The sequence below is a fragment of the Topomyia yanbarensis genome, chromosome 2, assembly GCF_030247195.1.
Source record: "Topomyia yanbarensis strain Yona2022 chromosome 2, ASM3024719v1, whole genome shotgun sequence".
In the NCBI taxonomy this organism is placed as follows: domain Eukaryota; kingdom Metazoa; phylum Arthropoda; class Insecta; order Diptera; family Culicidae; genus Topomyia; species Topomyia yanbarensis.
Window position 1 is genome coordinate 265,244,624 of NC_080671.1, and position 25,552 is coordinate 265,270,175.

Sequence of the window (25,552 nt, forward strand, 5' to 3'; positions counted from 1 at the left end):
AAACATCACCATTATTATCATGGAAATAATGCATCTCAGCAAGTTCTACAGTTCTTTCTTTGACTCCATTCAATTATCTCTTTTAGTTTCGACGCAAAATCGTTTTTATCACATCGTTTCATATGAAAAAATAACGATTTTGAACCCACTACATTTGTGGCGAGCTCATCCTGTGTTATTTATTAAATAGCAGCAAAATGAAAAGAGATATCTACAAAGTGTCTAATAAAAAGTTATAGAGAACATTAAGAGGTATCAAATGAACAATAGTATCGATAAATTTTGTTGATTAATAATTAGAATAACTAAAAAACTCTCCAAAGAACACAAATTTTGAGTTATTTCGTTAGTAAAAAATCATTTAGTACATTTAACTAAAAGATATTTGTACATACACTGATAGGACATTTTCTCAGCTTTCCAATGAAATCTTGTAAATAACGATATAAAGCATATTTTTTAGATTAGAGTCTTTTAAGCACTTGCAAGTCGGTTACAGGAAAAGTATAGTAATGAAATTACAAAAAAATGAGAAGAGATAGAAATATGACGTCCAAGAACAAATTATGAATCGTCCTAAAACCCAACTTTTGGATAATGGATATTGCTATAATCATACTTCATTATTTCGAGAAAATTAGCAAAAACCTCCTCAAAAACACTAACTTTTAACTACTTTACAGCTAAAAGGTAATTAAAACTAATTACTTAAAAGATATGAGAACACCATTCAATAGGAAATTTTCTCACCTTTCGAATGGAACTAAAATATTTAAAATACAAAGTATACTTTTAAAGTTAGAGGTATTTTAAGACAAATAAGTTTTTTACACAAAAAGTTCAATAACTCTGTAACGGTTGAGATTTGATGGTATGTGTAGAACAATTTTTTTCTCCAAATATGGCTGTCTATCACACCCCGAGAGATTCTTAACCATGAACCAAACACCCTGTATATATATATATATATATATATATATATATATATATATATATATATATATATATATATATATATATATATATATATATATATATATATATATATATATATATATATATATATATATATATATATATATATATATATATATATATATATATATATATATATTGTAACTAATCACTTACGTTTGCCCGGCAGGGGCAATTTGCTACGGAGGATTTGCGGACTATCTTCCCTGACTGCAAAAACCAATGACAAAACTAGCAAAAAGGGCTCTAGCAATTAAGATAAAAAAAATAGTTTTAAACATGCACAATTAGAGGCCATTTTATTTAATAGAATTTAAGAAATATTTTATTTAAATGTGGGAAAGGATGAAACAGCACTAGCTTACGGTAATCCATGCGTTTGTTCTTCCATGGCGGCGGCGTTGGTAGCAGTCTTGAAGATTTCGAGGCCGGCCGCTTCGACGCGTGGTGGCAGCAGCAACCAGTCCAACAACAACAGCAGCGCGCATTCGGTTCCGACGAAGGGTAGCGCCGTGTCGGTTCGTTCAAATATCTTGACGACGACGAACCTCGGAGAGATGGCGGGTGGATTGGTTCCGCAGTCCGCACAATCGAGTTGGGCCAACTTTTGTCGGCGACCCTTATTACGGTGCGATGAATTTTCACCACAGGGTTGCTTAGTTCACTGAACACAATGGCTGACTGACAGCCGACACACGACTAACACTGCGCGAAAAATTAATTAATAGTAGCACTTTATATTAATGACTTTTTAGTACCAAATAAGACAGCGATCGTCTGCTCCCAGTTGTTTTTATTCCCGTTGATGTCTTGCCTGGGAAACTGTCACCGGCAGTTGACGGAAGACCATCAAGATAGTGCGAGATTATAGGGAATATGGTGTCAAGGGGTATGGGAACATTTGATAGCAAATTCAAATTCAAATCGAAATCTAATAGTAGGGTATAGCTGAAGATAAATATAATTCATTTGCGTAAATTCATTTGTTTTTATTTATTTACTGGGATAAATTCAGACACCTTTAGGAATAGGGAATTTGTATTTAAAGTTTAAGCTAGTTTAATATTATAATAATGTTATTTAAATGATTTTATTTTTAGCTTATAAATAGAGGATAAGGAATATTTACAATAAATTTATTTACAGGTAGTTTTTATACAAATTGGACATGTACATATGAAAACAGTCAGGGTAACCGAACTTGGAGGTTACAATCCTCCCGGAGTCGGGATAAAAAAAAGCAAAGATTTTTTTTTTTGTTTTAATAGCAATCATCAGCATGGGCCTACTTCCTCTAAAGTTTCCAATTAATCTGAAACAATGAAACAATTTCCGTAGCCCGGAGCTCTTTTCTTCCAGATCATTATGAGAATCTTGTGCGGTGAGACTCGCCATGCCGAAGCAATTATTGTTTTGTGAGTTTAGCAATAAAGTAATAACTAGATTTCAAAGCAAGTATAAATAATGATATTTCCATGGGCCTACTTCCTTCGGAGATGCCAGTTAATTTAGAACAATGATTTTTCCCACAAGTGAGCTCTTTTCTTCTAATTTATGCGAATCTCCAACGGTGAGACTCGCCATGTTTGAGTCCCTTTTTGTGGTTTAACGTCATACTTGGAAGTGTGAAATGGGCTATCTCAGGGTCCGTCAGAAAAAATAAGCATTTGCCATCCCCATGCTCCTCCAGAATAAAAAGTCAACAGCTGCCGCCCAGACAAAACAGGTTGCGTAATTCGTAGAAGACAAGACAAAACTCTAATACCGTCTTCATTCTATTCCGATACTGTCTAAAGCCATTCGCCAAAGACAAAAACCAAATTTAATAACAATTGTTTCTCTTCCTTTCCTTCCCTTTACATACTATCATTCATTCCTTTCACTTTCATACCCTTTCTCATTCTTCATCGATCATTCTACCCACTAATCATTTGCTCCTCTCTTACATAGACTATCATTCATACAAGCACTCCCTTCTGATTTATGATTCCCACTCACACACTTATGCGTAAATATCTTAAAAATTCTCAATCTTAATCTAGGGCGCCCTAATTTATAAGTCAGGTTCAGTTTGTGGTTTCATGTTGCACAATCTGATAAATATATGGTACCGCTATTAACTGCTTTACCCTATTTCATTTGGAAGAAAACATAGAAAATATTCGAGGGTAAATTATACCAACTGGGTGTTTATGGGAATACTTTTGTATCACCCGTTAGGTCAACTGCTTGAGCTGTCAACGAGCTGAGATGTCAACAATCATATTTTCTTCAAAGCGTGAATCGAGGATGGTTGTTTATCTCACAGGTAAGCTGTTTAATCATGCATTAAAATTTAAGAATTATGTTTTATGTTCTTTTTTTCAGGGTATTTCTGACGGCTCTGTTTCGTGCATGCATCTTCAGCGCTCGATAATGTTGCCGCACGTTCGAAATCATTTTGGATACACTTACGGTGGTCACTCAGAAGTGCCAGCCAATGTTCCAAACTTGTGCAGTGGCTTGCTGCTTCGGCAAGTGCGGCACGTCGTTAATTATATAAATATTCGGCGATATGTTTATTTAGTTTTACCGATCTGGGACAAAATCGATGTGTTTTTAAAATATAAATAGTGTAAATGTGCGTGTTTTTATTCAACCTGGTTTTAAGTGGGCTGCTGGCCAGATCCCAAGATTTTTCCCAGCAAGATCTTCCAGTTCATAAGAACTGGTTCCTATTTTGGATAGAATTTTGCATGGAAGACATTGCCGCCCGTATTTAGCATTGTAGTGTTCTCCCGCGTTTGATAGTTTCATGTTTCTTCTGAACAGTAATTGGCCGGCCGTAAACGCTTTGGCAAATTGCCGGTGCCGAAGATTATACTGTTTACGAGAAGATTCATGGGCTTTGGTCAGATTTTGGATGACCTTTTCGTAAATACTGGTGAACCTTTGTTTTCGCCTAGTTTCTCTCTCTTCGTCGGCCAAAATTTGATCATGCCGGAAAAGGCGATGGTCTGAACCATCCTCCAACAATTCTTGACCGTGTGTTATGTAGTACGGTGTAAACCCCGTGGACGAGTGTATACTTGTGTTGAGTATAAGCTCAATTTCCGAGAGCTTAGTGTCCTACAAGCGTTGATCGTCTTTAACGTAGGTGCGTATAGCGGCGTTTATAGTCCGGTTTACGCGCTCAACTGGGTTCGCTTGGGAATGGTACCTGGAGTTCAACCAATGGGTAATTCCGAAGCGATCCAGCATCGTCTTAAACTCTTTGGAGGTAAACGTATTGCCGTTGTCTGTAATGATAATTTCCGGGACAGAGTTCCGAAAGAACCACTGGTCTCGGAGCACATTACACATCAACGAGCTTTCAATTTTCCTCATGGGGTGAATCATCACCCATTTAGAAAAATAATCCGTCACCACTAGCATATGCTGGTGACCTTTGCGACTACGGGGAAGCGGACCAATGAAATCTATTGAAATGATTTGCCATGGACGGGATGCTTCCCGAATCTTTCCCATTTCTGGTATGACCGGTACGTAAGAGGGTTTCACCTCCTTACATGTTTGGCAACCTTGAACATACGCACGTATAGTTGCGGCCATTTTTGGCCAATAGTAGCGCTTCTGAATACGATTCAATGTTTTCTTAAACCCGATATGGAGAACATTGTCATGATTTTCTATGAGAATAGAGGGTATGGTGTCAGGTTTGGGCACTTGTTTCCATTCAAACCGACAGTCAAATGGCTCGCTTTTCGCAGTCACAAATTTTAACAATTGGCCTTCATCTATCTTGAAATCGACGAACTGATCGGGTTGCTTTAATACCTTCTCTATTAGATTCGAGTGCCACGACGGAGCAGGTGAATCTTGGACAACAGCAGTACTGCGTGATAGGGCGTCTGGGACAACATTGTCTTTACCCTTTCTGTGCACCACCGTCATATCGTACTGCTGCAGGTCCAAGCTCCACCTACTACAGCGGGACCCTACTTTCCACTTCGTTTTCAAAATGTGGGTTAGCGCAGATGAATCAGTGACTAAGGTAAAGTGATACCCCTCAATGTAGCATCTGAATGCATCTATGGCTAATAAGGCGGCCAAAGCCTCCTTCTCCGCAGCATGGTAATTTCTCTGCGGAGTCGAAAGCTTATGCGAGAAATATGAAATTACTTTCTCTACTCCCTCCTGTTGCTGAGTAAGGATGCCAGCGACAGCTACGTCACTGGCATCGGTTTGAATTGTAAATTGATCGGTGAAGTTTGGGCTACCAAGAATAGGAGTTGTAACTAACAGCTCTTTGATGGCACAGAATGCCATTTCAGCGTCATCGGTCCAGCAGATTTTCTTAGTTTTTGTTTTTAATAAATCGGTAAGGGCGGACGTAACACCACTAAACTGAGGAATAAAACGCCGATAATAATTTGCCATTCCTAGGAATCTCCTAAGTTTGGTAACAGTATCTGGTCTTGCGTACTCTACGATCGGTCTGATTTTATCCGGGTTCGTACGTAGACCTTCTGTACCTAGGAGATATCCTAAGAATGGTATTTCTGACACCCCGAATTGGGATTTTTCCAAATTTATAGATAAATTTGCTTGTGTTAGGCGTCGTGCGATCTCACGGAGCAATTGCACGTGCTGCTCGAATGTCTCCGTTACCACGACTATATCGTCGAGGTAAACGAAGACATATGGCTCTAATTCTCCATGACCGAGGACACGATCCATTAGTCTGGCTAGTGTCGCCGGATTGTTCACCAGACCAAAGGGCATGCGAGTGTACTGATACAACCCCTTGCCTTGTACACTGAATGCGGTGTATTTGCGAGAGGCAGGATCCAGTGAAATTTGCAAGAAAGCTTCTGAAAGGTCAATGGTAGATAAATACCTCGCTTTTGGAAGCTGTCCTAAAATGCGACAGGGGTGAGGCAAGGGGTACGCATCTCGCACAGTGCGCTCGTTAATTTTTCGCGCGTCAAGGCACAGTCTCACCTTATTCGGTTTGATCACCGGCACTCAATTTAACGACCAGTCCGAATTACTTGGTTCGATAATCCCGGACTTTAGTAACCTTTGTAATTCCAGGGAAACTAACTGTTGTGTTTTCGGGGACATTACATAGGGAAATTGTCGAATGGGAGGTTTTTTTCCATTCTTCTTGCAGTTCGATTCGGTGTACCGTGAGAGGTGTCAACGATAGTTGTCCCTGTTTTGCTGGTAGGAAAAGTGTTTTCACTTGAGTGATAATTTTTCTTTCCTCGGCATTAAGAACCGTGGCTGGAGGAGGATGATTAACAGTCAAAGAAGTTTCCAATTGGCAACATTGTTGGATCGTGGGTTTTATTCTGAATTTTCTCCAGAAATCCATCCCGCATATACAATTGATAGCAAGGTCCGGAACCACCATCGTGGCTACGACTTTTACTTGACCGTTGAATGAAAATGGAAGGTAAAGTTGTCCTGAGATCACAAGCTGCTCCCCGCTCGCTGTGCGCAACAGAATTGGGTTTTGAAGAGGGGATAATTTGGGTGATTTCAGGTTTGAATACACTGTTTTATTGATAAGGGTGATGTTACTACCACTGTCTAATAACGCCTTAACATTAACGTATAAACTAATAGTAATATACGGTCGGTTATCGTTGTGGTATGGGTAAACGATAGAGAAAAGATATGGGTTCGTTGAATAAATGTTTTCAGTGGCTTGTTCAAAATATGGTGAAACAGATGGTTTATTACGCGCATTTAGGTATTCAGCGGACGGCGGTTTTCGCTCGCTGAACCGTAGTTTTTTGTACAATATGGACAATTATTTGATGGGTATCCGCGGAAGCCGCAGTTCCCACAGAGCACGCCTTTAGGAAGTCTGCAAGTTGAAATACGATGTCCAAATATTCCACAATTTACACAGTGATTAGATGGAGGTGGACGATGAGAGTCAATTAAAGCCTCCAATGTGGGCTGAGAAGTTTTATTGCTATTAGAAAAGGTTGCCGCTATTTGAGATTGCTGCGCATTACGCTCGGGTGGAGTAGAGGTTTGTTGGTTATAACGAGGATTCGAATTATGTTGCGGCGATAGGGTTTGCAAACTTTGTGAATCATTTGAAGATTCCTTTTTGGGTTTTTTCTTAGAAACGTTTTGGTCTATCATGGCTACTTGTTTGTCGGTTCCAAAAACCTTATTGTACGCTGAGAAATTTAGTGCATCCACCTTTTGACCGGCGGCAACTAGTGTGGCTAGATCGGTTATTGGAATGAAATTTAATTGTTTTTTATAATCAATTCTCATATTTTGTGATAGAATTTGTACCTTTTCATAATCTGGTAATTGAGTGCTCATGGTACGGAACAATCGTTCCATCTCATGATAGAACTCTAGAAAGGTTTCATTTCTTTGTTGCCTTCGTTGGTAAACTTTCATTTTTATCAGAGCATCTAGATCAGGATGCATAAATGATCGCCGAAGCTCAAGTACTAAATGCTGCCAATTAAGTAAACGGCCGGTGGTACGCATTGTCATGTACCATTTTAGAGCTGGCCCTGCGAAAAGGTGAACCGCCGACTCAAACAACTCAGTCTCAGAAACATGTTCGACCATGGACAATGCTTGCACTATTTCAAGAAACTCGTTAAGTTTCAAACCTTGATCTTCCCCATCGTACTTGTTCATCGCCCATTTAGAAACGGGTAAGCTATGGCGAAAAGAGGAGCTTTGCCCAGCCTGATTGTACGACGCATGGTTTGGATTAGAAAATTGTTGAAAGCTAGAGCTTGCAAAGTTTGCCCAAATGTTGGCATTATTTAATGTGGTGCCAGAGGTTGGCACTGTAGGATTATTTAGAATATGATTATATCCATATGGCCCATATGTTGGGGAGGGGTTTGGGTAGTTTGGTTTCGGGTTGGCAGAAACCGCATCTGGCTGATGAAATGATAAGTTTTGTGTTTGGTTACATATAAGATGGCCACCAAAATCGGCTGGTTTCAAAATGACTTTACTTTCAGGAAATGAAGTTTGATTCGGAGTGAAAAGTAGATTTTTGTGAGGATGGATTAATGTACGATTTTGTGTGGTGGAATTAACGATTGGTTTCAATTGGGGAAGATTGTGGTGCAAAGAACTATTGTGCTGGGCTTCTTCATTGTCCAGGTACCTAACTGCAGTCTGAGTTGCTATATGTCGTTGATTATTTCGATCGGATAATTCCTTCTCAAGATATGTAATGCGAACTTGAAGAGAACGAATCCACTTAATTATTTGTGGGTTAACTCCAGCCTGATCATTTGGTTCCGTATCCGAATTATCCTCAACTGTATCCAGTAGCTCATCGTTATCTACTTGTTCTTGTTCCTCCTCAATAATATCCTCGGTTGCAAAGAATTCTAACCTAATTTTGCTTACGATTTCAACAAACATTGCTTTCAATGTTTCCTCTTGCTCACAACTTTCACAAGCCTGAAGTAAAAGCTGGTACACTTTGTGAGCGTAGTGCAATAATCTGGTCTTGCATCTACTCATCACATTTTGATCGTGCCGCTTAATCCCGCCACAAATTTCTTCGTATGTTTTTTTGCACGCTTCGATTGCTTCCCCCACATTAACAGATATCAGAGCATTGATTATTTTACAATCCTCCTTTTCTATTTTAAGGTGTTCACGCAAACTTCTTTTTCTTCGCGTGAAACTCGGGTCATCACGAATTACAATTGTGCGCATTGAAAGCTCAAACAAAAGTTCATCAGTGGTAAGATGGTCGACTCTCATCTCATGGTACCACCTTGACAGCAATTCAACGGCTTGGGTATAACTCAAACTCGAATCAGCCATTTTGGAATGGTCAAAGAAACAATTGATGTAACAAATAACACGTGTAAAAAAATAAAAAAAATTACGCTAAGCTTTGAAATTATTGAGTTGCGCTATCCTCTATAAACCACACTCCCCGCATGTCTAGGCTAAACAACTGAATCATCTCTAAACCTTCGAACACTGGGTAGGCGATATCTTGATCACTAAAGTAATTTTCATCATCCGGAATGAGAAAATATTCACACTTCTTCATATCACTCCAACCACAAAAAGTATAAATAAAAAATGATAGTAAATGAGAAATCTGTTTCATAAAAATTGAAATTAATTTAATTAATTGCAATTCCTCCCGGAGCTTACTTAAAAAGGTGTTCAAATTTGGCCAAAAATTGAAAACCTTTTTTTAAATTCATTTAACGTTGGGCGCCATTTGTAACTAATCACTTACGTTTGCCCGGCGGGGGCAATTTGCTACGGAGGAATTGCGGACTATCTTCCCTGACTGCAAAAACCAATGACAAAACTAGCAAAAAGGGCTCTTGCAATTAAGATAAAAAAATAGTTTTAAACATGCACAATTAGAGGCCATTTTATTTAATAGAATTTAAGAAATATTTTATTTAAATGTGGGAAAGGATGAAACAGCACTAGCTTACGGTAATCCATGCGTTTGTTCTTCCATGGCGGCGGCGTTGGTAGCAGTCTTGAAGATTTCGAGGCCGGCCGCTTCGACGCTTGGTGGTAGCAGCAACCAGTCCAACAACAACAGCAGCGCGCATTCGGTTCCGACGAAGGGTAGCGCCGAGTCGGTTCGTTCAAATATCTTGACGACGACGAACCTCGGAGAGATGGCGGGTGGATTGGTTCCGCAGTCCGCACAATCGAGTTGGGCCAACTTTTGTCGGCGACCCTTATTACGGTGCGATGAATTTTCACCATAGGGTTGCTTAGTTCACTGAACACAATGGCTGACTGACAGCCGACACACGCCTAACACTGTGCGAAAAATTAATTAATAGTAGCACTTTATATTAATGACTTTTTAGTACCAAATAAGAGAGCGATCGTCTGCTCCCAGTTGTTTTTATTCCCGTTGATGTCTTGCCTGGGAAACTGTCACCGGCAGTTGACGGAAGACCATCAAGATAGTGCGAGATTATAGGGAATATGGTGTCAAGGGGTATGGGAACATTTGATAGCAAATTCAAATTCAAATCGAAATCTAATAATAGGGTATAGCTGAAGATAAATATAATTCATTTGCGTAAATTCATTTGTTTTTATTTATTTACTGGGATAAATTCAGACACCTTTAGGAATAGGGAATTTGTATTTAAAGTTTAAGCTAGTTTAATATTATAATAATGTTATTTAAATGATTTTATTTTTAGCTTATAAATAGAGGACAAGGAATATTCACAATAAATTTATTTACAGGTAGTTTTTATACAAATTGGGCATGTACATATGAAAACAGTCAGGGTAACCGAACTTGGAGGTTACAATATATATATATATATATATATATATATATATATATATATATATATATATATATATATATATATATATATATATATATATATATATATATATATATATATATATATATATATATATATATATATATATATATATATATATATATATATATATATATATATATAAGTTAATAATCTTTATTCTGGTTTCTACGAGTTACAGAAAAAGAATGAATCCTTAAGAGCTATCACTTTTACTTATAACCTAACACTTCTTACATTCTATGCTCCGATAAGGTGCAGGTACCGTCGTCATTGATGTGTGTGCTGCGGGGATGTCCTGTCTCGGGATTTCCGATCACGTCTCGGGACCTATGTAAACATCGTGCTGGAAAGGTGGTGTGCAATGGTGACCGTCGTCGGGGCGGTGTGCTCGATAATTGTACCTCATCCTGTCGGGTCGCAATCTCACCTCGTCTGAACGTTTTATGACTGTCATCCGATGTTGAGGTATGCTGATCCTTACGTTGCTAATTGGTGGACGCCGGTGCCGATGCGATACGATGTTGGTAACTCCTCCCCTCTTAAATTGCTCCGTCCTCAAAGCAGTTATTGGAACTAGGGATTTGGCTGTATGCTCGCGAGTGGTTCGCCATGCGAGATGTTGATGTTGACTCTGGCTTTTCGTTTTCTGAGAAAATAGAGAAAGTATTTTCCGGCAATGGTTAACAGAATTACCGTAGAAACTCCGATAGATCCAATTGTTCCAAACATCCAGCTTCTCGAAGTCAGGTTTACCATCTCCAGCTGCTCGCGTTGTTCCTGCGTGATACTTTGAAGATACTCTCTCGGCAATGCATTTATTAGATTCATCTCGTTCGCTCGGATACCCGTTGTTGGAAGATAAGGGCGTCTGTTCATAGTAGCCTCTCCGTTTGTATAAACTTCTCCATTAATCTGTAATGTGCATCGCTCGAAAATGATCAAATATGATCCGTTTATATTCTGGACATGGTCGCTGCAATTGGACAGAAGTTCGGCTACCGCGTTATTTATGAGTATTGTTCCCTCATTGATCCTTTTGATCGATCCTTGAGTCGGGCCAACTCTTTCAAATGTGCAATTCGAAGTTTTTCCATTTGCAAGTCGGTGGATACATTCGGGAGCTTGGCTTATCTGTGTGGCTTCACATACAAAAAGATAATTGTTTGGTTTGCATGGTCGATCTGATGAGAAAAACTGGGTTTCGTTGTGTAGAAGGAGGTTGTACATAGTAGAAACTCTCTTGCCGAATTTGATTCGAGGTGCAAAATAGCTGTACTCGTATTGCTGTCTAGTAATTTGCGATACCTTTAACATGTATGCAACATGAGTATTATTCGTCATCACTTGGGCGGATGACAAAGACATTAGTTCTTCGAATGATGATATGCTGATGTCTTGTGAATCCAAATAGTCTACAACGGAAATCAGGTCTTTGGTGGTGAATAGTTTGCTATTTGGGATTCCATGTTTGGCGATGGTAATAGCATCTTCGATGATGTCCAGCTGCTCTTGCAAAGCTTCGATGTTGAATACCATGATCAAAAGGTTGATGAAAACAACGTGCTGTTGGTCGCGCTCTCGTTCGTTTCGCAGGATGGTATTTATGATGCCGGTAATGGTATTTAGGCGAATCTCAATGGCATTATTGATACGTGTTTGCTTATCGTTCTCCGTGTTTAACAAGTTTAATGCCTTCTCGATCATTCGTAGATCGTCTGCATCCGGGTTTCCTCCAATCCACTTCCAGGCGGTTCCAATCGCATCCCATCGCTTGGAGCGGCTTAATTTTATTGATTTTAATTTTAGAAAAGAGTCGGAAAGTCTTTGCTTCCTTGCTTGAATAAGGTCGTACAATGGACCAAAAACTTCCTGCTTTATATAAATGTCGGTTATGTTATTTATTGTATTCTCGATTTCCTGTAAATCAATAGGGTGTATGATTCTAACATACCCCTTTTTTATTTGAGGCTACCGGGTTTTCATTTATATTATGAATATGAAGTGTCGCACTGACACAAACAATTAAACCTAGTCTGTAATTAGAGAAAAGAGAAGAGAAAAAGTAATAGAACTTTGAACATCATCATTTGGAAAACTTCCTCAAATTCGACTTATGAATTTTTCTGTCTTTACTATCGATAACTACTTACTATGATTTTCTTTGATTTTGATTTTCTTGAATTTGGGGTCCCTTTTAGAGATACTATTGACTTTTTCGAATGCATACGTATTTGGTTTATAATTTGAATATATGGGACCCTTTACATTATCGTTCTTATTTTAAAAAAATTGAATTACTCTTTCGAGATTATCTTGTTTTTGTTTTGCGAAATCTGGCTGTTAAAGGTTATCAATATTCACACCGGTGTATAAATTTTTGGTGTGTCTTTTACAAAAGAATGAACAGTATTGTTATACTTGTGGACGGCTATTTGGACTATGTCGTTTATAGTTAAATTCGGGCTAGTATTTCTGCTGCATCTAATGATTTCTCTAATTGTGGAATGAACTCTTTCTATTTGTCCGTTCGTTTCAGAATGATGGACGGGAGTTTTGAAAATGTTAACCCCTAGCTTTCTTATTTGCTGTTCTATAACTTCGGAACAAAAACTTCGTTCGTTATCTATTGTTATACCAGAGGGAATATCCCAATCGTCAAAAAAAGGGGTCCTTGTATGTGAGCGATAGATCTAGATTTATTAGGTTTAATTTTAACAAATTTTGACAATTTATCTATTGAGGATATGAAATTAGTTGATTGGTTGAACACAAATATATCAATATGGACTATTTCGCTAGGGTAGGTAGGTGTTTTTGCTAGAAGAGATTTCTGAGGATGTCGATCATATTTTTCAGTTTTACAAGTTTCACAAGTTTTCACGAAATCTTTGACTTGTCTATTCATACTTGGAAAGTAATAAGTTTTGAGTAATTGCGCGACATTTTTTTGCGCATTTCTATGAGCATAATTATGAATTTCATTAATTTTTTTATTTGGTCATTTTCGTCATATATATCCTGAACCATTTTTTGAGAAAATCTTGCTTTGACCATGCGGGGGTTAAAGTATTCCTTGTAAATTTCCTGGATTAATCCCATTATGGGCTCACTAGTCATTATGTCATTAAGAATATTTGGTTGGAAAAATTCTTTGAGTTTTTCTGTTAGAAATTTTTTTCTAAATTTTGGTTCTGTAAATATGTGTCGTTTGTATTTTCTAAAGTGGATAGATAGTTTGTAACTAGAACGAGGTTCTATTCTGAAAATCAGCTGGTTTTTAAAAACGTTAATTGGGGATTCTGTAGAAGCGATATAGGAACTGTCATCATTATCGGCCGAATGAACTGTTGGTGTGAGTGAATTTAATTGAATTCTTGATAACGCGTCCGCAACGACGTTTGCCTTTCCTTGTTTATAGAACATCTCATAATCGTGCTCCTCAATATAGGCTTTCCATCTTTTTAGTTTTGCGTTAGAATTCTTCGGAGATATAGCGAATGTTAAAGGCATGTGATCAGTATAAATACTGATCTTAGCACCATAAATGAAATTCCTGAATGAATTTAGAGCCCAAACAATGACTAAAAGTTCCTTCTCATTAGCAGCATAATTTTTGCATAGTTTTTGATAGTGATTTGGAAATAAAAGAAATGGGTCTCTCTTAGAGTGACAGGAAAAAATGACCCCTATCGGCCCACCCCTGAGTCGATTTCTAGTCCCACCAGGAGTACTTGTTCCAAATTTGAAGTAAATCGGACAAGTCTAGCTACCGGACCAACGTGCCTGAAGTTTGTATGAGATTTTTCGACAATTTACATGGAGAAAAGCCACTAGTTCACATTTTCGCCGCTAGGTGACACTGTTTGCATCGTATTATCACTGTAAGTGAAAATAAGTAAGATAATTTAATTATCTACAACTTTGTCGAAGACTGCTAGTGTATCCGGCTTTGTTAAAAGAAGTTATTAAACTTTTAGCGAAGTGATGTCTGAGTCAGTTTTCCACAGGGCCTAGCAGTGCAGGGTTGTGCGTCACTACTCAATTCGCACGAACTAATCATTTCTGTGAAAGAGCCGTTGAATTTAGCTCAATAGTACGTTCAGAAGAATTGTAGTAAATAATAGGAGTCATGTTTTGGTTAGAATATTTTAGTGCCACATTGTACCGCATAGAGGGCGCCATCACTAACTTTTCAACGGAGAGAGATAGAAATTAGGTGTCTTCCACAAAGTTGTAGAAACGGCATTTTGCAATAATTCTCCCAAACATCTCGATATTCTATCTCTCTTCTATGAAAAGTTAGGGTTGGCGCCCTCTATGCGGTCACAGTTGGAACTAAAATTTTCCAACCAAAGCATAACTCGTATTATGTGGTATAACTCTCCTAAACATACTATTGAGCTAAATCTAATGGTTCTTTCACAAAAATGTATAGTTCGTGGGAATCGAGTACTGCTACACAACCATGCACTACTAGGCCCCATGGAAAACTGACTCAGACATCACTTCGTTAAAATTTTAATAACTTCTTTTAACAAAGCCGAATTGACTAGCAGTCTTCGACAAAGTTGTAGACAATAAAATTATCTACCTTATTTTCACTTACAGTGATAATACGATGCATACAGTCTCACCTAGCGGCAAAAATGCGAGTTAGTGGGTTTTCTCCATGTAAATTGTCGAAAAATCTCATACAAACTTCAGGCACGTTGGTCCGGTAGCTAGACTTGTCCAATTTGCTTCAAATTTTGTGCAAGAGCTCCTGGTGGGACTAGGAATCGACTCAGAGGTGGGCCGATTGAGTTTTCAAAAATTCATTATTTTTCTGGGCAGTCTAGTCTCTCTCCTTGCTCAGTCACTTGAGAAAGAACTGCCCCGAGAGCGTTATCTGAAGCGTCGGTTGTTAGGACAAAAGGTTTAGAAAAATCTGGGAAAATTAATACATCATTTGAAGAAAGAATATTTTAGAGGGTCTTGAAAGCTAGTACACCATCTTCATCAAGATTGATTTTGAAGCTTTTCGATTGAAATTTTGAAATTTTACGATGGCCGTCCTCTCCTCTTAGCAAATTCGTTAAAGGTTTTGCAAGTTTGTCATAATCCTTAATAAATCGTCTATAGTAACCAGAGAGGCCTAAGAACATTCGAAGTTCTTTCAAATTAGAAGGTTGTGGGTATTTTTGTATTGCCTCGATTTTTTTAGGGTTTGGTTTAAGACCATTATTGCTTACAATGAAACCTAAAAATTCTACTTCAGTTTTCAAAAATTCGGATTTATTCGGTTGAATTCTGAAATTGGCGTTTTTCAAAGTATTAAGAGCCGTTGCAAGATTTTCAAGGTGTTCTTCAAGTGTTGCGCCAAAGATAATAATATCGTCTATGTAGACATAACAATTTTTTCCAATATGTTCGCGGAGAACATCATCCATTACGCGTCGAAAAATTCCTGGAGCATTTTCAGACCGAATGACAAACGGACAAATTCGTATTTACCATTGTTTACGGAAAAACCGGTTTTCTCAATGTCTCGTTCAGACATAGGGCCTTGATGAAAACCTGATGCAAGGTCCAGAGTAGAAAAGTATTTACTTTTACCAAGATTTCCAAGCACAGTTGAGGTATTCGGGATTGGATACGTATCGCTGATGGTTTTGCTGTTGATTTTGCGGTAGTCGATTACCATACGATACTTCTTCTCATTTGAAGCATCCATTTTTTTCTGCACAACCCAAACTGGAGAATTGTACGGTGACTTAGATGGCCTGATGATTCCATCATTGAGCAGCTTGTTGATCTGCTTTTCAACTTCCTCCTTGAGCGCTTGCGGATAAGGATATGTTTTTGAATATACCGGGTTGTTATCCGTTGTCCCAATTTCGGCCTTTATTCTTGTCGTAAATGGAAGCTTTTCGTCTGCTGGCTGGAAAAGATCTTGAAATTTGCTTAACGTGCTTTTAAGTAATTGCTTTTCTTTGGGATTCAAATGATTATCTCTTACCTGGATGTGATTAACCTGCTGTAGCTTATATTAACGTAAGGGTATCACATGTTGTTTATCCAGGATCAACTTCTCATCAGCAGTGTCTATTGTTGCATTCAACTCTTTCAATGTATCGTGTCCAATGATAGCATCGAATGTTTTTAACTGACTCATGTGGAACAGTTTGACATCAGTATCGGAGTAAGGCTCGTGTGATATCTTGGCATATTTCGGGTGAATAAAATTTTTATTCGAGCCCGTATCGATCAATATTTTTACAGGTTTTTCGGCATTACCATAAACGAGAAAATATGGCAATGTAGAATCTTTCCTAAAAAATTAAGCTCAGCTTCTTCTGCGTTTGCTTCAGCTTGCTGATAATTATAATGTTCTTGAGCTTCTACAGCTCTCATATATCGTTCAAAAGTTTGCGTATGTTCTGGGTAATATTCTTCGTCATCGAAAGGGACGAAATTTGATCTTTCGCTTTCTGGATCCACTACAACAGGTTTCTCGTACGTTTCCGCGTAGGCATGGAATAATCGCGGTCTTTTCGATTGTTGCTTTTGTTGAATTGAATTTTGAGGTCTGTTTGAATAATTTACATTTGCTGTACGCATGGAAACATCTGTGTCGAAAGAATCTGGACCTTTGAATGGATTTCTTTGTGATGGTGGTGGTGGTTGATGAAAGGGATGTCTCTGAGAAGGTGGCGGGATGGGATGATGATTTCTGGGTTGCTGTGAAGAATAAGATGGCTGTGGTGGTAACCGATATTGCTGTTGGGGAAAATTATTTTGCGGTGGATAATAAGGCTGTCTCGGATAAAATTGTAGCGGTTGCTTACAAAAAATCTCTATGACACACAAAAAAACACTATTACACGCTCAAATAACTTAATCTCTCGCTCAAACCTTTTGATTTTAAATTTGAAATCGGCAATGATGACACTTTGTAAAGTAAAACGCAAAAAAAAACTTAGATTTTGTTGAATAATTTTCGCTATTTATTTTCACTAATTCTTCATTTCACTTTGTGATTTAACTTATTTAGATAATCAATACTTACAGTTTAATGAGCATCGCGTGGGTACGCCGTGCGACTGCGGGATTGGTGTCTCCTGACTCCTTGGCCTCTATCGGAAGGACGTTGAAGATCGGGAACGCTTGCTCGTGAATCCATTTGCGTAAATTCATTTGTTTTTATTTATTTACTGGGATAAATTCAGACGCCTTTAGGAATAGGGAATTTGTATTTAAAGTTTAAGCTTGTTTAATATTATAATAATGTTATTTAAATGATTTTATTTTTAGCTTATAAATAGAGGATAAGGAATATTTACAATAAATTTATTTACAGGTAGTTTTTATACAAATTGGACATGTACATATGAAAACAGTCAGGGTAACCGAACTTGGAGGTTACAATCCTCCCGGAGTCGGGATAAAAAAAGCAAAGATTTTTTTTTTGTTTTAATAGCAATCATCAGCATGGGCCTACTTCCTCTAAAGTTTCCAATTAATCTGAAACAATGAAACAATTTCCGTAGCCCGGAGCTCTTTTCTTCCAGATCATTATGAGAATCTTGTGCGGTGAGACTCGCCATGCCGAAGCAATTATTGTTTTGTGAGTTTAGCAATAAAGTAATAACTAGATTTCAAAGCAAGTATAAATAATGATATTTCCATGGGCCTACTTCCTTCGGAGATGCCAGTTAATTTAGAACAATGATTTTTCCCACAAGTGAGCTCTTTTCTTCTAATTTATGCGAATCTCCAACGGTGAGACTCGCCATGTTTGAGTCCCTTTTTGTGGTTTAACGTCATACTTGGAAGTGTGAAATGGGCTATCTCAGGGTCCGTCAGAAAAAATAAGCATTTGCCATCCCCATGCTCCTCCAGAATAAAAAGTCAACAGCTGCCGCCCAGACAAAACAGGTTGCGTAATTCGTAGAAGACAAGACAAAACTCTAATACCGTCTTCATTCTATTCCGATACTGTCTAAAGCCATTCGCCAAAGACAAAAACCAAATTTAATAACAATTGTTTCTCTTCCTTTCCTTCCCTTTACATACTATCATTCATTCCTTTCACTTTCATACCCTTTCTCATTCTTCATCGATCATTCTACCCACTAATCATTTGCTCCTCTCTTACATAGACTATCATTCATACAAGCACTCCCTTCTGATTTATGATTCCCACTCACACACTTATGCGTAAATATCTTAAAAATTCTCAATCTTAATCTAGGGCGCCCTAATTTATAAGTCAGGTTCAGTTTGTGGTTTCATGTTGCACAATCTGATAAATATATGGTACCGCTATTAACTGCTTTACCCTATTTCATTTGGAAGAAAACATAGAAAATATTCGAGGGTAAATTATACCAACTGGGTGTTTATGGGAATACTTTTGTATCACCCGTTAGGTCAACTGCTTGAGCTGTCAACGAGCTGAGATGTCAACAATCATATTTTCTTCAAAGCGTGAATCGAGGATGGTTGTTTATCTCACAGGTAAGCTGTTTAATCATGCATTAAAATTTAAGAATTATGTTTTATGTTCTTTTTTTCAGGGTATTTCTGACGGCTCTGTTTCGTGCATGCATCTTCAGCGCTCGATAATGTTGCCGCACGTTCGAAATCATTTTGGATACACTTACGGTGGTCACTCAGAAGTGCCAGCCAATGTTCCAAACTTGTGCAGTGGCTTGCTGCTTCGGCAAGTGCGGCACGTCGTTAATTATATAAATATTCGGCGATATGTTTATTTAGTTTTACCGATCTGGGACAAAATCGATGTGTTTTTAAAATATAAATAGTGTAAATGTGCGTGTTTTTATTCAACCTGGTTTTAAGTGGGCTGCTGGCCAGATCCCAAGATTTTTCCCAGCAAGATCTTCCAGTTCATAAGAACTGGTTCCTATTTTGGATAGAATTTTGCATGGAAGACATTGCCGCCCGTATTTAGCATTGTAGTGTTCTCCCGCGTTTGATAGTTTCATGTTTCTTCTGAACAGTAATTGGCCGGCCGTAAACGCTTTGGCAAATTGCCGGTGCCGAAGATTATACTGTTTACGAGAAGAGTCATGGGCTTTGGTCAGATTTTGGATGACCTTTTCGTAAATACTGGTGAACCTTTGTTTTCGCCTAGTTTCTCTCTCTTCGTCGGCCAAAATTTGATCATGCCGGAAAAGGCGATGGTCTGAACCATCCTCCAACAATTCTTGACCGTGTGTTATGTAGTACGGTGTAAACCCCGTGGACGAGTGTATACTTGTGTTGAGTATAAGCTCAATTTCCGAGAGCTTAGTGTCCTACAAGCGTTGATCGTCTTTAACGTAGGTGCGTATAGCGGCGTTTATAGTCCGGTTTACGCGCTCAACTGGGTTCGCTTGGGAATGGTACCTGGAGTTCAACCAATGGGTAATTCCGAAGCGATCCAGCATCGTCTTAAACTCTTTGGAGGTAAACGTATTGCCGTTGTCTGTAATGATAATTTCCGGGACAGAGTTCCGAAAGAACCACTGGTCTCGGAGCACATTACACATCAACGAGCTTTCAATTTTCCTCATGGGGTGAATCATCACCCATTTAGAAAAATAATCCGTCACCACTAGCATATGCTGGTGACCTTTGCGACTACGGGGAAGCGGACCAATGAAATCTATTGAAATGATTTGCCATGGACGGGATGCTTCCCGAATCTTTCCCATTTCTGGTATGACCGGTACGTAAGAGGGTTTCACCTCCTTACATGTTTGGCAACCTTGAACATACGCACGTATAGTTGCGGCCATTTTTGGCCAATAGTAGCGCTTCTGAATACGATTCAATGTTTTCTTAAACCCGATATGGAGAACATTGTCATGATTTTCTATGAGAATAGAGGGTATGGTGTCAGGTTTGGGCACTTGTTTCCATTCAAACCGACAGTCAAATGGCTCGCTTTTCGCAGTCACAAATTTTAACAATTGGCCTTCATCTATCTTGAAATCGACGAACTGATCGGGTTGCTTTAATACCTTCTCTATTAGATTCGAGTGCCACGACGGAGCAGGTGAATCTTGGACAACAGCAGTACTGCGTGATAGGGCGTCTGGGACAACATTGTCTTTACCCTTTCTGTGCACCACCGTCATATCGTACTGCTGCAGGTCCAAGCTCCACCTACTACAGCGGGACCCTACTTTCCACTTCGTTTTCAAAATGTGGGTTAGCGCAGATGAATCAGTGACTAAGGTAAAGTGATACCCCTCAATGTAGCATCTGAATGCATCTATGGCTAATAAGGCGGCCAAAGCCTCCTTCTCCGCAGCATGGTAATTTCTCTGCGGAGTCGAAAGCTTGTGCGAGAAATATGAAATTACTTTCTCTACTCCCTCCTGTTGCTGAGTAAGGATGCCAGCGACAGCTACGTCACTGGCATCGGTTTGAATTGTAAATTGATCGGTGAAGTTTGGGCTACCAAGAATAGGAGTTGTAACTAACAGCTCTTTGATGGCACAGAATGCCATTTCAGCGTCATCGGTCCAGCAGATTTTCTTAGTTTTTGTTTTTAATAAATCGGTAAGGGCGGACGTAACACCACTAAACTGAGGAATAAAACGCCGATAATAATTTGCCATTCCTAGGAATCTCCTAAGTTTGGTAACAGTATCTGGTCTTGCGTACTCTACGATCGGTCTGATTTTATCCGGGTTCGTACGTAGACCTTCTGTACCTAGGAGATATCCTAAGAATGGTATTTCTGACACCCCGAATTGGGATTTTTCCAAATTTATAGATAAATTTGCTTGTGTTAGGCGTCGTGCGATCTCACGGAGCAATTGCACGTGCTGCTCGAATGTCTCCGTTACCACGACTATATCGTCGAGGTAAACGAAGACATATGGCTCTAATTCTCCATGACCGAGGACACGATCCATTAGTCTGGCTAGTGTCGCCGGACTGTTCACCAGACCAAAGGGCATGCGAGTGTACTGATACAACCCCTTGCCTTGTACACTGAATGCGGTGTATTTGCGAGAGGCAGGATCCAGTGAAATTTGCAAGAAAGCTTCTGAAAGGTCAATGGTAGATAAATACCTCGCTTTTGGAAGCTGTCCTAAAATGCGACAGGGGTGAGGCAAGGGGTACGCATCTCGCACAGTGCGCTCGTTAATTTTTCGCGCGTCAAGGCACAGTCTCACCTTATTCGGTTTGATCACCGGCACTCAATTTAACGACCAGTCCGAATTACTTGGTTCGATAATCCCGGACTTTAGTAACCTTTGTAATTCCAGGGAAACTAACTGTTGTGTTTTCGGGGACATTACATAGGGAAATTGTCGAATGGGAGGTTTTTTTCCATTCTTCTTGCAGTTCGATTCGGTGTACCGTGAGAGGTGTCAACGATAGTTGTCCCTGTTTTGCTGGTAGGAAAAGTGTTTTCACTTGAGTGATAATTTTTCTTTCCTCGGCATTAAGAACCGTGGCTGGAGGAGGATGATTAACAGTCAAAGAAGTTTCCAATTGGCAACATTGTTGGATCGTGGGTTTTATTCTGAATTTTCTCCAGAAATCCATCCCGCATATACAATTGATAGCAAGGTCCGGAACCACCATCGTGGCTACGACTTTTACTTGACCGTTGAATGAAAATGGAAGGTAAAGTTGTCCTGAGATCACAAGCTGCTCCCCGCTCGCTGTGCGTAACAGAATTGGGTTTTGAAGAGGGGATAATTTGGGTGATTTCAGGTTTGAATACACTGTTTTATTGATAAGGGTGATGTTACTACCACTGTCTAATAACGCCTTAACATTAACGTATAAACTAATAGTAATATACGGTCGGTTATCGTTGTGGTATGGGTAAACGATAGAGAAAAGATATGGGTTCGTTGAATAAATGTTTTCAGTGGCTTGTTCAAAATATGGTGAAACAGATGGTTTATTACGCGCATTTAGGTATTCAGCGGACGGCGGTTTTCGCTCGCTGAACCGTAGTTTTTTGTACAATATGGACAATTATTTGATGGGTATCCGCGGAAGCCGCAGTTCCCACAGAGCACGCCTTTAGGAAGTCTGCAAGTTGAAATACGATGTCCAAATATTCCACAATTTACACAGTGATTAGATGGAGGTGGACGATGAGAGTCAATTAAAGCCTCCAATGTGGGCTGAGAAGTTTTATTGCTATTAGAAAAGGTTGCCGCTATTTGAGATTGCTGCGCATTACGCTCGGGTGGAGTAGAGGTTTGTTGGTTATAACGAGGATTCGAATTATGTTGCGGCGATAGGGTTTGCAAACTTTGTGAATCATTTGAAGATTCCTTTTTGGGTTTTTTCTTAGAAACGTTTTGGTCTATCATGGCTACTTGTTTGTCGGTTCCAAAAACCTTATTGTACGCTGAGAAATTTAGTGCATCCACCTTTTGACCGGCGGCAACTAGTGTGGCTAGATCGGTTATTGGAATGAAATTTAATTGTTTTTTATAATCAATTCTCATATTTTGTGATAGAATTTGTACCTTTTCATAATCTGGTAATTGAGTGCTCATGGTACGGAACAATCGTTCCATCTCATGATAGAACTCTAGAAAGGTTTCATTTCTTTGTTGCCTTCGTTGGTAAACTTTCATTTTTATCAGAGCATCTAGATCAGGATGCATAAATGATCGCCGAAGCTCAAGTACTAAATGCTGCCAATTAAGTAAACGGCCGGTGGTACGCATTGTCATGTACCATTTTAGAGCTGGCCCTGCGAAAAGGTGAACCGCCGACTCAAACAACTCAGTCTCAGAAACATGTTCGACCATGGACAATGCTTGCACTATTTCAAGAAACTCGTTAAGTTTCAAACCTTGATCTTCCCCATCGTACTTGTTCATCGCCCATTTAGAAACGGGTAAGCTATGGCGAAAAGAGGAGCTTTGCCCAGCCTGATTGTACGACGCATGGTTTGGATTAGAAAATTGTTGAAAGCTAGAGCTTGCAAAGTTTGCCCAAATGTTGGCATTATTTAATGTGGTGCCAGAGGTTGGCACTGTAGGATTATTTAGAATATGATTATATCCATATGGCCCATATGTTGGGGAGGGGTTTGGGTAGTTTGGTTTCGGGTTGGCAGAAACCGCATCTGGCTGATGAAATGATAAGTTTTGTGTTTGGTTACATATAAGATGGCCACCAAAATCGGCTGGTTTCAAAATGACTTTACTTTCAGGAAATGAAGTTTGATTCGGAGTGAAAAGTAGATTTTTGTGAGGATGGATTAATGTACGATTTTGTGTGGTGGAATTAACGATTGGTTTCAATTGGGGAAGATTGTGGTGCAAAGAACTATTGTGCTGGGCTTCTTCATTGTCCAGGTACCTAACTGCAGTCTGAGTTGCTATATGTCGTTGATTATTTCGATCGGATAATTCCTTCTCAAGATATGTAATGCGAACTTGAAGAGAACGAATCCACTTAATTATTTGTGGGTTAACTCCAGCCTGATCATTTGGTTCCGTATCCGAATTATCCTCAACTGTATCCAGTAGCTCATCGTTATCTACTTGTTCTTGTTCCTCCTCAATAATATCCTCGGTTGCAAAGAATTCTAACCTAATTTTGCTTACGATTTCAACAAACATTGCTTTCAATGTTTCCTCTTGCTCACAACTTTCACAAGCCTGAAGTAAAAGCTGGTACACTTTGTGAGCGTAGTGCAATAATCTGGTCTTGCATCTACTCATCACATTTTGATCGTGCCGCTTAATCCCGCCACAAATTTCTTCGTATGTTTTTTTGCACGCTTCGATTGCTTCCCCCACATTAACAGATATCAGAGCATTGATTATTTTACAATCCTCCTTTTCTATTTTAAGGTGTTCACGCAAACTTCTTTTTCTTCGCGTGAAACTCGGGTCATCACGAATTACAATTGTGCGCATTGAAAGCTCAAACAAAAGTTCATCAGTGGTAAGATGGTCGACTCTCATCTCATGGTACCACCTTGACAGCAATTCAACGGCTTGGGTATAACTCAAACTCGAATCAGCCATTTTGGAATGGTCAAAGAAACAATTGATGTAACAAATAACACGTGTAAAAAAATAAAAAAAATTACGCTAAGCTTTGAAATTATTGAGTTGCGCTATCCTCTATAAACCACACTCCCCGCATGTCTAGGCTAAACAACTGAATCATCTCTAAACCTTCGAACACTGGGTAGGCGATATCTTGATCACTAAAGTAATTTTCATCATCCGGAATGAGAAAATATTCACACTTCTTCATATCACTCCAACCACAAAAAGTATAAATAAAAAATGATAGTAAATGAGAAATCTGTTTCATAAAAATTGAAATTAATTTAATTAATTGCAATTCCTCCCGGAGCTTACTTAAAAAGGTGTTCAAATTTGGCCAAAAATTGAAAACCTTTTTTTAAATTCATTTAACGTTGGGCGCCATTTGTAACTAATCACTTACGTTTGCCCGGCGGGGGCAATTTGCTACGGAGGAATTGCGGACTATCTTCCCTGACTGCAAAAACCAATGACAAAACTAGCAAAAAGGGCTCTTGCAATTAAGATAAAAAAATAGTTTTAAACATGCACAATTAGAGGCCATTTTATTTAATAGAATTTAAGAAATATTTTATTTAAATGTGGGAAAGGATGAAACAGCACTAGCTTACGGTAATCCATGCGTTTGTTCTTCCATGGCGGCGGCGTTGGTAGCAGTCTTGAAGATTTCGAGGCCGGCCGCTTCGACGCTTGGTGGTAGCAGCAACCAGTCCAACAACAACAGCAGCGCGCATTCGGTTCCGACGAAGGGTAGCGCCGAGTCGGTTCGTTCAAATATCTTGACGACGACGAACCTCGGAGAGATGGCGGGTGGATTGGTTCCGCAGTCCGCACAATCGAGTTGGGCCAACTTTTGTCGGCGACCCTTATTACGGTGCGATGAATTTTCACCATAGGGTTGCTTAGTTCACTGAACACAATGGCTGACTGACAGCCGACACACGCCTAACACTGTGCGAAAAATTAATTAATAGTAGCACTTTATATTAATGACTTTTTAGTACCAAATAAGAGAGCGATCGTCTGCTCCCAGTTGTTTTTATTCCCGTTGATGTCTTGCCTGGGAAACTGTCACCGGCAGTTGACGGAAGACCATCAAGATAGTGCGAGATTATAGGGAATATGGTGTCAAGGGGTATGGGAACATTTGATAGCAAATTCAAATTCAAATCGAAATCTAATAATAGGGTATAGCTGAAGATAAATATA

The 25,552-nt window shown here is 39.1% G+C and overlaps 1 protein-coding gene across 5 annotated transcripts in view; it reads left to right on the forward strand.

The window, feature by feature from the left end:
• The window catches only part of LOC131683120 (uncharacterized), a 140,379-nt gene that overhangs the window by 65,795 nt on the left and 49,032 nt on the right, over positions 1 to 25,552 (forward strand). The window contains exons 2-3 of one of the 5 annotated variants that reach the window (XM_058964937.1): positions 3,196 to 3,283; positions 3,343 to 3,598. The exons of the other annotated variants lie outside the window; for them this stretch is intronic. Coding sequence (XP_058820920.1) covers positions 3,196 to 3,283; positions 3,343 to 3,353 — 99 coding nt within the window. The 3' untranslated portion in view covers positions 3,354 to 3,598. Of the gene's footprint in view, positions 1 to 3,195; positions 3,284 to 3,342; positions 3,599 to 25,552 lie in introns of those variants that run through there. 5 annotated transcript variants of the gene reach the window in all.